The 15,939-nt window shown below is 39.6% G+C and overlaps 1 protein-coding gene across 1 annotated transcript in view; it reads right to left on the bottom strand.

Annotated features, from left to right (window-relative positions):
- The window catches only part of samd14 (sterile alpha motif domain containing 14), a 190,002-nt gene that overhangs the window by 11,250 nt on the left and 162,813 nt on the right, over positions 1 to 15,939 (bottom strand). The window contains exons 8-9 of the mRNA XM_043675132.1: positions 10,580 to 10,696; positions 5,496 to 5,657 (exon numbers count right to left, since the gene is read on the bottom strand). Coding sequence (XP_043531067.1) covers positions 5,496 to 5,657; positions 10,580 to 10,696 — 279 coding nt within the window. The remainder of the gene's footprint in view (positions 1 to 5,495; positions 5,658 to 10,579; positions 10,697 to 15,939) is intronic.

The following is a 15,939-nucleotide window of genomic DNA, read 5'->3' as shown; positions in this document are numbered from 1 at the left end:
CAAGCTTCTGGCACCATATAGTATCCTGACTTTTCAGGAGGGGAGGATGAAAAACATAGGAGTGATAGTGATAGGGGATTCATTAATTAGGGAAACATAGAGGTGTCTCTGCACTTACTGACATGACTCCAGCATGGTACGCTCACTCCCCAGGGCCAGGATGAAGGATGTCACTGAGCAGCTGCAGGGCATTCTGTGGCAGGAAGGTGATAAGACTGAGGTCATGAATAACATTGGTTCTAGTGATATTGATAGAATGAGGGATGAGGTCTTGCATTAGGAATTTAGGGATCTAGGCAGTAGGCCAAAGAGCAGGACATTAAAGGTTGTAATTTCTGGATTACTCCTAGCACCACATGCTAGCAAATATGAAAATAGAAGAATAAGACAGATGAATGCATGGCTCATGAATTGGTGCAGGAGAGAAGCTGTAAATCTCTGGTCACTGGGACCATTTTTGGGAAAGGTAGGACCTGTATAAGCAGGGTAGTCTTCATCTGAACCAGAAAGGGACCAGCATCTTATGGGTGAGTTTGCTAATGCTGACAGGAGGAATTTAAATTTGGTCAGGCTGGGAACACAGATTCTTAGTTTAATAGAGCATACTTTAGTAAAGGAACCAAGGCAGAGAGAGATGAGCCAAGTTGAGTTTCAGGTGAAAAAGGCAAAGCTGGATTGCCCTTACTTTAATGCTAGGAGTATTATAGGTAAGACAAATGAGTTAAGGACATGGACTGAAACAAGGAATTGTGATTTTGTTGCCCTCACAGAGATGTGGTTGAGTGAGGGGAAGGACTGACAACTCAATATTCCAGGGTATTAAGGCAGGATATGAAAGGGTGTGAGAGAGGAGATAGTATCGCATTGTTAATTAAGGAGCCAGTTGCTCTATTAAAGAGGGATGATAACATATCTTCAAATGAGGCTTTGTGGGTACACCTCAGGAATAAAAAGGGGGCAATCATATTGCTGGGAGTGGGCAATAGAAGAGCAGTTATGCAGTCAACTCACTGAAAATACATTCAACTTTCCCAATATTAATTGGGATATTCATAGAGTAAAGGTTTGGGGGGCAGGGGTAGTGGGGAGCAGATTTCATGAAATGACTTCAGGAGAGCTTTTTATATCATCCTGTGGAATTAAAAGTGGATATATCCCCATTTCCCGATGAGTTGTATCCCGAGGTCCTGAAGGAGATGAACAAAGAAATTACAGGAACTCTGACCCAAATTTTTAATTGCTCTTTGACCTCAGAAGAGATGCCAGAGGACTGGAGGAGAGCTAATGTGGCTCCACTTTTCAAGAAGGGTGGTAGAGATAAATCAATGAATAATAGACCAGTGAGTCGCACATCAATGGTAGGGAAACTATTGGAGAAAATTCTGAAGAAGAGAATTAATCTCTGCTTGGAGAGATAAGGTTTGATCAGGGTTTAATCAGTATGGCTTTGTCAGAAGGAGGACATGCCTAAACAAAATTGAAGTTTGCAGAGGTGAGCAGGTGTATAGGTGAGGGTAGTGCAATTGATGTGGTTTATATGGATTGCAGCAAAGTCATTGACAAGGTCCTCATGGGATACTGGTAAAGAAGGTAAAAGTACATGGGATCCAGTGTAACGTAACCAAGTTGAATCTAAAATTAGCTTTGTGGTCAGAGACAGAGGGGGGGTTGTTGAAGGCTGTTCGTGTGACTGAAAGTTGGAATACCACAGGGATCACTGCTGAGTCCATTGCTGTTCATGATATATATATAAATAATATAAAAGAAAATGTCGGGAGGATGGAAAGCAAGTTTGCAGATAAAACGAAGGTTGGCCAGGTGGTAGATATTGAGGAAAATGGTTTTAGGTTACAGGAGGATGTAGACAGATTGGGCAGATGGACAGACCTGTGGCAGGCGGAATTTAAACCTGATAAATGTGAGATGATGCACTTTGGAAGAGATAACATGAGAATAGAGTACTCGATGAATTGCAGGACACTCAGAAGGCTTTTTGTTTTCTATCTCGTCTAAAGTACGTTAAAATCTTGTAAACCACGACTAAATTTCCTGGAACTGTAAATCTCCTCTGTATCCTCTCAGTGCCAGTGCCACTCACATCCTTGCAAAGGGTGCTGCCCAGGACTGGATGCAGTATTCTAGTTGTGGCCTAACCAGAGCATAATAAAGATTCAGCAGAGCTTCTTTTTTAGCTTTTGCATTATATATGGTAAACTTTGCTAATTAATCTCTGCAAATATATCCTGCTGCATTTAAGGATTTATACATATGAATTCTGAGGTCACACTGTCACTGTGTGCTCTTTGCCATTTCCTTTGCCCTTGAGCATTTTCTGTCTGTCCCTATAACCTCTTCCAAAATGCATCACCTCTCACTTCTCTGTATTAAATTCTATCTGTTACTTTTGGCCAGCTGTCTAATCCTATTGCAGATGTTTGGCATCATTCTCATTATTTTCCACATTCAGTATAATTTTCAAAGTTGGTCACTTTGTATTCCAATATCTCATTAGTTCATATATTTCCGAAAAGGAATAGCCCCACCATTGGCCCCTGGAGAACACAAGTTTCTACCATTCTCCAGTCTGAAAGGCTGCCATTTACCGCAAATCACTACTTCTTGTCCTTAAGCCAATCTTTAATCAAAACTGACATAACTTTTATATTCCATCAGGTTCATGATGTACTGCAACACTTTAATTAGGTGCAGTAATCCAAGTCTGCATACAATAGTAACTTCAACCCAGAAACACACACTGTGTCCATGGTGAAGTTTGACCAGCTTGATTGCTGAACATTTCCTCGATCTGCCATTAACTGCTCTGTAATGGACTTGGAGGCTGTGGTAAGGGGGGAGGTTTCTGGGTAAGAGGGAGACGCTCAGGGTTCTGACTGTAATTATTTCTATTGTCACTTTTTTAACTTGAAAGTTGATGATTTCACTGCTACTCAGCCATTAAATGAAGAGAAGAGCAGGCTACCAGGATTTCTGCCAATGTTTCACACCTCCTCTACTGATTGTCCATCCGTAGCCAGAAGTATTGTAGACATCACTTCTACTGAAAAGTTAAAAGTTAGGTTTGGTTTATTTGGATCGTGTATAAAATTGAGTTGCTGAAATACCTTTACAACTGGTGAGCTTTGTTCTCACTGTTTATGTTTCTTAGTTGCTTTGCAACTTTGACGCCTTGATCTGCAATGCCAACAATTTCACTTGAATTGTTTGAAAAACAGCCTCTACTGAGCCCAAAGATAATGCCTTGACTTGAGCTTACCTCGACTTAGTGCTGATCTGCATTTCCTGCTATGCTCTCCGAGCCCAGCTTGACCCGAATTATGGAGCTCAGTCAATTGGTGTATCCCATCACAGCAGAGGCAAGTCATGCAGGGTTATGTTGGGGAAGAGGCAGGGAGATCCCTTTCTATTGCATTAGTTGATGTATGGTAAAATGATGAATGGGGGATGAGTGAGTGAATGGGTGGGTGGGTGAGGTAGTAGGATAGAGTGATAAGTGGATAAGGTTGCCCAAGTAGCAGTTGGGTAGGCAGGGGATTGTCAGGTCATGAGTGAGGGGGCAGTGGGTTAGTCAGGTGGTGTTCAGGGCTTTGGAAGAGTGGGTCAGAAGGGTTGAGGGAGGCTTTGGAGAATCTGGAGGGGCAGTCTGTGGCAGGGTGAGATTGAATGTGTCAGCTCTGAAGATACCCAAGAGTCAGACAACATTTGGTCCATCTGTTATTTCCTGAGTAAGTTTTCAGGTATGAACATCAGAGCAACTAAAACCTCTGACTTAAATTCAGATACAAGACTTTTGTTTCGCTACATTCCAGAAAGCACTGAAATTGCCAATCAGTAGCTTAAAGTTCCTGGAGAATTCCCACTTTGGTCAGTGAATGAAAAGTCTGCAGGGTCCAGATGGTATCTCCACTTCATGTCTGTCCTTTCCAATTCAGAGAATTTAAATCATAGTAGATTTGATCAGGTAAAGTGTGACAGTATCCACTGAAGCAGGTGTAATGTTGACTCAACTATCTTGCAACCACTTGCTTTGCAGCTTCTAATGTTGCTGCCTTGGAAAGTTCCTGCCAATGTTAAAAAGATATGATGTTGTTTCTAATAACCCATTCGTATTAAACTAAAGAGTGTCCCAAATGGAAAGGTTTCTTCAACGGTAGCTTTTTTATATATGTTATGATTGTCACTTGGGGTGCGAGAGGTCCCAGGTTCAGATCCCCCAAACTGTTACGATAAGGGGCAAACCCCCCTGCTTAATTTAACCAACAACACAGAGAAGATTTACCCTGTGCGGTAAAATCTGTAAACGTTTGAGAGGCCAAGACCTATTTAAAGTAAAAGTTAACAACTTTTTTTCTTAAAGTATAACAGAGAATAATTAACTAACAACTATTTACAACTCCTTTCTCTAACTTATCTTTTATCTTCCCCTTCTACAATACTAGTCCGATAAAACCCTCAATTAAGGTTTATTAAAAATTCAAATTTTCAAAACCAGCCAGATGTTGAATCTTCTCATTATATCTTGCTCTGTCTTCTTTTCTTCTTCTTGACGATTTCTGTTTCACAGGTTACTGAACAGTCTGTACATGCTGGTGGCTTGGCAGTTCTCCTCTCAACTGTTCAATTTTCCCTGGTCTTACACCCACCACCCCCCCCCCCCCCCCCAAGCATCAGATTGTGTCATTGTCTTTTAAGATTGTGAATGTACTAACCTCAAACTTGATTGGAGTTTGATATTTTTCGGGGTATAATTTAAACTGATTGGCCTAATTTGAATCTGTTTTGTCGCTCCCAGACAACCAGCTATACTAGCTAATGGACGAAAAGGTGACATTACATCTTGTTCAGAACACTTGGTGCTGTGTCAAGTAGTTCTGCGAGCTTTCAACTTTCTTAAAGGGACAGTACACCCACATCTTCATAACATATATAAAATTATTACTTGCTCATCACATAGTGTCACACAACTCTTTAAAGGAAAGGGAACCCCAAATTTTATGTGTTGACATTGCACACAGTATCAAAGGATCATTTGAAGGATAGGGGACAGAGAAGTCAGCTGTACCCTTTTTTTGAGTCCCCTCACCCTCACTCCACTACATACCCCCAGGTCCAGTTAAGGTGCTCAGGGTTCTAAACCATGGCCAGTAACACGAACATTGAATTTTCAGGGTTGATGGCAAAAGACACAAAACCTGAAGGATAATGGCTGTGGCACATGGAGGATAGTACAGGAAGAAGAAGCTCCCTTTAATCACACAAGAAAGGCAACAAGGAAATAATCTCATGCATTATTTATTTTCTTCAGTCACATTGCTCACTGAAATTGAAAATAGAAGGCTCCCTTAAGCAACTGAACAGGAAAGTGTAAGACTGCCAAGTGTAAAGAAATGAGCAGAAGACCTTCCCTGATCACTACTACACAGTAAACCATCCTTGTTATCAAAATCCCACTTTCAGCTCCACACCCACCAGCTTACCTTCAGTTTGCTTCCATCCAAGAGCAACAATTGTTCACCGTTGATATTGCCAGCGGTGAATTCCGAAATGTAATGGTGCATGTTTAACCCAGTCAGCCATTGGCAGACTTGCTGAGTTGTCCAAGAAGAAACAAGGCAGTAAGGCTGTCCCTCATCAAGAAACTGGGAAATGAAACAAATGGCACACAATTATTTGACATTGTAATCTCAGAAGTGTACCCCATGAGGATAAATGAGCTTTAAAGGTATGTTACTTAGATGTTGAATGCCTCATAAAAGTGAACTACACAATTATATGTTGTTGAACATCTCCACTTGTCTCATTTACATATTTTAAAATAGAATCAATCCTGGCATGTGTGTTTTTTATTTACAAACCTTCATGGGAATATGTGGTGTCACATTGAAGAATATAATAGGATGTGCAAGTGGTAATTTTTTTAAAGATAAATATTGAGCTGAAGTAACCTCCATTATAATCATTTTTATTTGAATAATGATAAGACAGTTAATTGAAGTATTGATTTTTAAACAGATTGATGCATTCCGTCCGATAGTGATCAGGTTCTGAAGCACAGTATCTGTAGATCCTCCCCTTCACGGAGGCTGATTAGACCTGAAACAATGAACCTGATTAATTGGATTCTTCCTTCATTGAGTTCACGGATTCCCTGCTCACTAAGACAGGTTTCTTTTAATGTAATGAAAAACATAATGACAGTGGAAAAATGGCTCTGCAGTTTGTAACACACTTTCCATGTACTGAAAATAATAACTGATCAATATTTGACTAAAATGTGTGATAACAAGCGCAGTGATTTCAAGAAGTTTGTACAAAATGTTGTTAATATAAAATGAAATCACCGTGTGATGTGCAATAATTAGCTGAAGAGAAGATTGAGTCAAGTGTAACTTCACCCCTGGCATTTGAATCCCCATTACATTTCTCGCCTTTAACCTATTTCATACACTACTAATTGGTAGCATTGGGTAAACATCACTAGAACAAGTAAATGCCTACCTTTCATAGGAAGGCACCATCAAATCCAATGTCTAATATCTCCAAATGTTAATTTGAAAAAAATATCAAATATGAATCAATCATGAATTCAATCCTCTGCAATGTCCATTATGACCTTTCTCAAAGGACATGGAATAGTCACATTTGATCAGAATTGCATTCCAATGGGGCACAATGATTTGTCTCAAGTGTCTGGAATATCATTCATTCGATTCAAATACAAAGCATGTAAAGTTCATTCTATCAAAAGTTGATACAAAACCATCCTATTAAGGAAAGTAAATATGACTAGGTTTGAATTTTACATTTCAAATAGTCTGACTTTCACAGTTATTCAATACATCTTTGCGGAAATAAATTGGTTTGTTCGAAGTTTACTGCCATAAGTTAATGAAATCTGTTTGAAGTGCTCACAAATCACATGTCAAATTCTGATCCTGAGTTTTAAATCACTGCAAACTGTATAGAGTTGATGCTGCAAATAGTTGCCCAGCAACAATGACTCAAAACTATCCAGGTTTTGTTTTGATTTCTCATTCTTTGATCATCATGTTATTTTCAAACTCCTTTGTAAAATATTGAGATATTAAGGAAGCATTTGGAGAAAATACTGAGTTAGAAACCAACTATGTGCCGTAACGCACTCAATTATGTAGTGGTGCCTGATGTAAGTATTCTGTGATCACATGTACAACTTAAAAACAATACTCTTTCTTAATTTTCTCTAACCTCTCACACCCCCACCAGTTTAAAATAAAATCTCTACTCATTTTTCTACTTCATCATTTTGTGAGGCAGCACTCCTCACAAAATGTAAAGAAAGCAATGATATGAACATGCCAAAAAAGGAACAAGGGTAGTCCACTCGATGTTTCAAGTCTGTTCCATCAATCAATAAGATCATGGGTAGTTTGATTTTAACCCCAATTCTACATTCCTGCACACCTGTGATAGTCTTTCATCCCCTTGGTAATCTTGAATCTATCAGAGTTCATGTTTCAGGTCCAATGACCCTTCCTCAGATATGGCTATACTGATAGATTATAACAACTTTTGTTCAGAATTTTCCAGAAACTAGATTAGTCTTTAATTTCCCATCCATTGGACAATGCTGATCCAGTTGTTATGATAATTGCCAATGGTACAGCTGGCTGTACAGCTACTGTGTTTGTTCCTGTAGCTTCCCAAGAGATCAGCAACAAACTGCAAACTGCTTTTTAAATAATCTGTTACTTAATAATATCTGCACACAATGATTGTTACTGTCTGCCATTATCATCTTTTGACTGGTTGCAAATAAGTCAATTCCCCTTTATTTCTTCCTTAGTGCTCTAAAAACTGAAGTCATCTTCAATTGAATTCTCTTTACTACTTCCAGTGCTATACATGCTAGCTGGCTATTTTATAGCTTTCTGTTTGGAAAAAAACGGTTGGAAAGATCATCCAAGAAATTATAGACCAGTCAGTTCAAGATAATATGTGGTTACGCACTTTAGCAGCAAGAATAGAGGAATTGAAACATGTTTAGAGAGAGGGAGCAGAAAACTGCAGCATAGAGGTTCCTTGAGCATGAATCACAGAAATCTAGTATCCAAGTTCAGAAAGTAATTGGGAAGGCAAATGGAATGGTATTTCAAAGGGAATGGTATATAAAAATTGGGAAGCTTTTCTAAAACTATAAAGGCACAAGGCAGAGCACAGCTGGAATATTGTGCATAGTTTTGGTTTACTTATCTAAGGGAGAATATAGTTGTCACTTGGAGGCAGTCCAGAGAAGGTTCACTCGGCTGATCCCAGCTATGTGGTGACTGTCTTATGAGGGTAGGTTGGGCCTGCACTCATTGGAATTTAGAAAATGAGAGGCAGCCTCATTGAAACATAAGTTTCTTAGGCTGTTTGACAAGGTAGATGTTGATTGGTTGCAAACACAAACAGAAATTGCTGAAAAGTTCAGCAGATGTGGAGAGAAATCAGAGTTAACATTTTGGGTCCACTGACCCTTCCTCAGAACTGGTTCTTCTCTGAACCTTCATGGCACATCTCCGATCCATTTGCAGGACACTTCTGCACTGGCAGCTATCATTGACACGCTGCTGCAAGGACACTGTGGTGCCAGGGACACAAACTCAGCTCACAAACTGGATCACTCTCGTAGCACTCACTCTCACTCTGAGCCCACCTGGATGCTCACAGCATACCTGCCTTGCATTGCTTTGCTCTTTCTGCCCTTTGCCCCTTGCAGTCTTGCAACAGGCTCATGTTACTTCTGTTTTGCCTTTCTATTTAGTACATACAAAAGTCCAGGAAGCTTGTCATGTTGTCACATTGTCAACAGTCCTCAATCAAGTCAAGGGGCATAGCCTTTGCTCAGGGACATATTAAGACAAGGACAGCCTTCAATACCAGTCCAAAGACTTGGACGTAGTTGGTCAGCTGCTTGTATGGGTCAGACTCAGGATGCTGTCCACATGAGGGGTGAGGATCTAAAGGTCGGATAGCCGACAACCTGCCTTGACTCTTTCTGCCCTATCATGGGATGTTTTCCTCCAGCAATGGGAGAGAGAGAGGGAGAGAGGTATTCAGGGAAGTGAAAGTGAGGGCACAGCTGTAACCTTTGGTATTTAAGGTGTAGAATACAATCTCTGGAAGTAGTGGTACCAGTTGTAGTTGAGGCATTCAAGAAGGTAGTAGATGATATTTTAAGTTAAAACAATGCACAGAGATGAGAGACTGGCACTAATTCAAAATGCACAGACCTAGTACAGACACATTGGCATGAATCACCTCCTCTGAGTCATAACAATTCTGCGATTTTGCAGCTTTATTGCTTTAACATCAGCTGAAAGCTCCCAAATGCCAGCTATCATCGCTATAACAATGTAGAGCTAAAGAACCACTCTGACCTCATTGCTTCATCCTTCTGACTTTCACTTAGTTGGAAAAAAAATCGTAGCAGGAAGCCATGCTGCAGTAAAAGGAAGATTTAACTTTAAAAAGAACAAAAATGTGAACAATAATGTAAGAATTTTTTTACAGCTTGACATCTACCAACCAATTGCTTATATCAGCCTTTCAACCAGATGGAAGGTCCTTGGCAAGGCCTGGAACAGCTGACCTGGCATGGATATATCGCTACTTCTGATTACATCTCACATTACCTCTTCAGTTAAGTCTTCAATTATTTTACCTCATTTAGGGTAAACCATTGAGCCATACCTTGGGGAAATCTTCTGAGAATCCTCTTGCCCACAGTTCAACCTTGCCTCACTCAATCTTCAGATTCTTCTGGGGAAAGGTCTCCATCACTGATAGTATATCTGATCATCGTCTCATGTGGGCTCTTCAGGTATTGATTCAATCTCATTAGACCATAAGATAAGGGAGCAGAAGTAGGCCATTCAGCCCATCCAGTCTGTTCCACCATTCAATGAGGTCCTGGATGATCTGATGATCACTTTCCTTCCATTTCTCCATACCCCTTGATTCCCTTCCTGATTAAAAATCTGTCCACTTCAGCCTTGAATACACTTAATGAGACAGCCTCGAGAGTCATCTGGGATAAAGGATTCTATAGACACATTATTCTTTGTGCAAAAAAAATCCTCTTCATCTCTGTTTTAAAGCCCAGACCAGACTTCTTCATATCTGTTAATCTATGTTAATTGTTATACTATATACGATGGTAAGGCAAAGAATCAGTTGGCTCCGAGCTGTACACTGTTGAACCTCTTAATGGGGGACAAACACACATTCACATCAGAGATGTATTAACATAATAATCAAGCTCTTTCACAATAATAACGTTGGGTTAATATGCTGTGAACTATAGGAAAAATAACAATAAAACAAGAAGGCCTACAATCATAGACCATTTTGAGTGAAACTTGTTGCTATCAACCAGAGGAACTGTGGTGCTTTTCTGAGCTCAGAAATGGAAATATTAGTCAGGGATGTGGGACTGAATTTTTACTCCTCACTGGAGCCAAGTTGGACAGATAAACCCATCCACCAACCTTAAGAATGCAAATAAAACATCATAACAGCAGTTAACACTAATACTCACTTCATCCGAGGACAGAGAGTAAACGTGGGTAGGCGTGGCTCTCGATTCAGCAGCTGAACTACTTAAAATTCTGGGACTAACACTTCGTGGGCTGGTGTCGTCACTCAGTGTGGATTCCTGTGTGTAGAAAGATGTGTTTAAATGATATTTAATTCTTGGGTAAAGCCTCGCAGTAAAGTTTCAAATCCTAGCTTGCGGTTGAAAACAAATAAACATAAAAGGCTAGACCTTTATCTTGAGTGCTACTACGTTGGTCACTTGCTGTACATCTTTCCTAATATTCATTTCCATTCAATGGTATTGACAAGGTGACGTGTATGACAAGGAATAATCCAATACCCTAGTTTTTATACAAGACAAATTTCTAACACGAGAGCTTCACAATTACCAAATCAAGCTGGAGTAGTATAACAGAACACAATGGACATGAGATAGTATTGATCAGCTGGTCATACATGAACAAGAAAGAAACTCCTTAATATCACAGCAATGCCTAAGGTTCAATCAAGGAATAACTGCATTTGATATTATTTTTAAGTTTCTCTTAGTGATTCCACCTTTCTGTTTCATGTTCTTGTCCATGAGTGCTCCCCACTTCTCTTGAAAATATTGGCTTCCTGTTGAAGAAAGTATGCATAGATACCTTTGTCCTCATCAGATATCTCTTCGGGTGACTTGAAAGAGAATGTCAGCGGGCAATTCAACCGTGAGACTCATCACACGTCAGCCTGATACTTTCCTCAGTTGATGTCTTGGATACAGTTCAAAAGGAGGGACCCTGTTTAGTCTTTGGGAACTGAAGTCATTTGGCATGTTCCAGTACTGGCTGTAGTTAGGCAGCCTGCTTTGTGCCATCTCAATAAGCGAGGTCATCATGGATCACCATTAATAAATCAATGACAATAGGAAAATTAAAAATTACTGCAAATAACAGATAAGTTCAGAAGTTACAGAAGCACACAATAATCTGAGACACTCCATGTTTTCAAATTGTACATGAAGTAGGAGCAAAACTTTGACATGTCGAAGAAAGGATGATACTGAAAGAAGAAGTTAATAAAAGCCTACCATTTTGCAAGTAAATAATATCTTAACTATATTTCAAAATAAATATCACCTTACAAAATGTTAAAAGATCAAGACTTTTTAGCTAGTTACACTCCCTGCTGGACATAATTAATATAAACGATGTATGATAAGTGTAAAGACTTTAACTTTTTTTTCCTGTATGTATAGATTTGCTATTCACAGGATTTACAAGTAAATGGCTGCTGAGTTTTGAAGGTTACTACTATTCATTTTGAAGCTTTCCAGGGTGTCAGAGTGTGGACATAGTGACGTATTATTATGGAGCATGATAGTCGCTGCACAATCCCTGAAAACTAGCTTAATGGCATTGAGGACACTGAACAAGCCTAGTTCCAGACTTGCAAGGTGATTGTTGCTGATTTCGAACAGGGTGATTAGCAGATTTATTGGAAAAGCTGACTGTTTTGTCATTTCCATAACAATAACCTAGTGCGTGATACCAAACTGCATGACGTTTGCAACATTTTCATAGACAAGAGCCCTTGGGAATATGCCAAAGAGATGAACCAACACTTGATAATTGAAGGTCTGTGTCTCTATTATATACTGCCCTGCTTTTCAAAATCATTGGAAAAGTGTTGGTTTTACTATTAATTATCTAGATGCTTCAGTAGGTTTCTATTTCCACTTTACTATTTCACTTTGAACAAATGTGTTCTTGAATTAAAGGCATAATTTGATGATCAGTCATTTCTTTTAATATATTCCTTTGTTAGAGATTAAGAGGTGTGAAGCAGCAATTTTTGTTTAATGACTATTGCTGCCTATTGCCACAAGGTCACTTAACTTGAATAATTTCAACTAGCGTCAGACTACATTGCCTAAATTAGAAAGATAGATGACATGATTATTGTATGCTGTGACTCGATGCTGTATTCGACATAATGATCGATATGTTTACACACACACACAAACACACACACACCTCTGAATCTCGAAACATGCATTATCACATTCAAGGGAACAACATTAAATTGTTTTCTTTACTTTAGTTCCATCCAGTTAAATAGATTCATCCAGCAAACAGTATTAGCTTGAATATGTTGACAGCTAAATGCCTGTAGATTGTGTTTCAATAATTTCAAAGTTCCTTAATTATAAACTCAGACTCTGAAATCTCAAATGGATTAGGAATGACCTGACTTAAGGAGCTGAAATGCACATTTGACAGTTGATGGAATGGTAAACCCAGCAAATAAATGTACCTCTTTAGAATTCTGATGCAAAGCATACAATATTAAAATCCAAAGCTGAAAATTGACCAGCCTCCAAATTGGAGATCAATCCTGGTACAGGGTCACATGCCTAATGAGCAAAGTGTCAGGAGTGTGGTAAATTTGTCAGCTGGCTTCGATAAGATTTTACAAGCCACTTCAGAATGCATTTCATGGTCTCAGAGGCTGCTCATGGGTTGTTGAGTGAGAGAGTTCAATAGGAATGTGGGTCCGGGAAACAATCGTAAAGGGCCTCAAGCTATCAAGGGCAAAGACCTGCATTTTAATAAGGGCCTGGCGGAAGCATTCCTAGAGCACCTGCCTCCACAGAAAGATAACTTCCCTACCAGCTTATAGCCTACAGCATCCCTTTAACAATTGACTGTGTTTGTTGAGAATATGAACAAGCTATCTTACAAACCAAATTGACCAACACATGCTCAGATACTATTCTGAATGCATAGAGATTATCTTAAACCTATATATTAGTCTCTCATTTCTATCACAGTATGCGCAGACATATCTCCCATTTAATTATGCACGTTACGCGCCTATTTTGCTCCTGTTATCTTGGTGTAGGCTATCAAATTTCTAGGTTCAGACATCTAATTCCATTCAAGCAAGACCAATACAGAAGCTTCTGGAGTGACCTGTATAAAATCCATAGTTATGTACTTTCTTGTCACCGAGTTTTGAATTCGCTAATACCAATAGGCAATATCCTTAATGGAGAGACTTAATAATGAGTGATGTTTGAAACAATAAACCAATAAATTGTTTCAGAACATGTTTAAAGTTTCCAACATTTGCCACGAAACATGCAAAGTTATTATTAAATCCCTGCTACTGAATTTTAAGTTCCTAAGATGTTGTAACAATCTTTAAACAGCAGGACTCTTACTGTAGAAAATGATCATTAGTTTATTGCCCATATTGATTGAAATTGTGACCTATTTAATTTTTTAGTAAACTATTACAAGATTAAGTCCAGACTGCTTCCGATTTTTGGTTCATTCAATCAGAAAATCATGCCCATATGCTTGAATCATTAGGCTGGGTACTCAAACACATGGCATCATGATTGGGAAATAAGACTTCATATTCAAAATTATAGCTGGAAAACTTAAATTCAAATTCATTAAATCTGGAAATGAAAAGCTGGCATTTGTAATGATATCATAAACCATTGGTTAATTTTAGAATATGTTTGATTCACTCATATCTTTTCATGCACAAAATCTATCCTCTTCACCTGGTGACTTACTGACTCCAGACTCAGAGAAACATTGTTGGTTCTTCAAAATTTAGCAAGTAATTAAGAATGAGGCTCACTGCCTCATTATTCAATTTTTTGGCCTAAAGGCAGGTCCGACTCTCAGTGCCCATAACCTGCATGGGTAGGGCTAGGAAGCGGGTCCTAGCGTTACTGTAAACAGAATGATGATTGAAGCTTATGCTGTTGACATGAATTTGATTGAAACTAGGCATCCAGCCAGTTCAGCCAATGGACCATCACAGAAGTCTGAGTTGAAAAGTGTAGCGCTGGAAAAAGCACACCTGAGGAGCAGCAGAGTTGACGTTTCGGGTATAAGCCCTTCATCAGGAATGAAGAGGGGGCTGGGGTAGTTAGGTGGGACAGCAATAGGTGGATGCAGGTAGGAGGTGATTGTGATAGGTCGGTGGGGAAGATGGAGTGGATAGGTGGGAAGGAAGATAGACAGGCAGGTCAGGTCAAGAGAGCAGTGCCAATTTGGAGGGTTGGAGGGATGAGGCGAGGATTGGGAAGATTTGGAAACTGGTGAAGTCAATGTTGATTCCTTATGGTTGTCGGGTCCTGAGGTGGAAGATGGGGTATTCTTCCTCCAGTTGGCAGATGGCTTTGATACGGTGGTGGAGGAAGACCAGAATTTTCATGTCCTTAGGGGAGTGTGAGGGGGAGTTGAAGTGGTCGGCCACAGGGCGGTGGGGTTGGTTGGTGAATGTGGGCCAAAGATGTTCGCTGAACTGGTCCACGAGTTGGTGCTCGGTCTCCCTGATGTAGAGGTGATCGCATTGAGAGCAACTAATGCAGTAAATGAGGTGGGGAGGAAGTCTGAATCACTGCAGCAACATGCACTTCGACTTGCATGTTGCTGTCTGGAGCAATGAGCAGTGATGTTAGAGACTCCAATTTTCTTTCGATCACATAGCTGACCACGTACCTCACCTACTTTTACCAACTGCCATTGGTGAATATTAGGATTTACAAGCTGGTACTTAATGCGCTTGGCTGCGTTATGAATGCATCTTTCTTGGCAATCAAGTCTTGGACAGGGACTTGCCCCTGGAGATTCTGGCTCAGGGGTAAGAATACCATCAATTGTGACACAAAGCCTCCATCACCAAGAGCAATTTGGAATGGTTAATAAATGCTCCCTGGCTTTACCAGCAACATCAATATCTTGTGAAAGAATTTGTCTAGCAAGATTAATCAATCTATCAAATAAAAGAACGAAAAATGTGTTTAATACATTCCAGAACTACAACATAACACGGAGAAATTTGCAATAGCAATACCAACTTGTTTCTTATATTTTACTGTGAAGCATTTTTATTAAAAATTCTAATCCAGTGGAAATGGGAATTCCACTAACACAGAGGTTGGCCAAAAATATCAATCACAAACTAACATTATAATACTATTCTCAGAGCTTTTGTCCGATGATCACCCAACTCTCGTCTTACCGTCTTAATTAATCAGCATGTGCTGTTGCCAGCCATTCTGAATTTTGAAATGTTTGGAGCATCAAATTACAAGGCCACGCAATTCCCTATGTGTCACACATGTACATTGAAGTCATGAAGAGTGAGTGCACCAGCTCATTGTTATCAATGAGGAGAGCCACTCACCTTCGGTTATTATACATTAGGAATTTTCTAGACAATTTGGCGGTGACTGTTGAAGCTTCCAATACACCATATTGCCAATGGGCGATGATCCCTCCAATCATGTGGACTGCAAGAAATTATCATTAGTATCTTATCTAAAGCTGATTTTGAAAACAAGGATAATATTAA

The sequence above is a fragment of the Chiloscyllium plagiosum genome, chromosome 33, assembly GCF_004010195.1.
Source record: "Chiloscyllium plagiosum isolate BGI_BamShark_2017 chromosome 33, ASM401019v2, whole genome shotgun sequence".
In the NCBI taxonomy this organism is placed as follows: Eukaryota; Metazoa; Chordata; class Chondrichthyes; order Orectolobiformes; family Hemiscylliidae; genus Chiloscyllium; species Chiloscyllium plagiosum.
The sequence above is the reverse complement of the archived record's forward strand: the minus strand, read 5'-3'. Positions and strand labels throughout refer to the sequence as shown.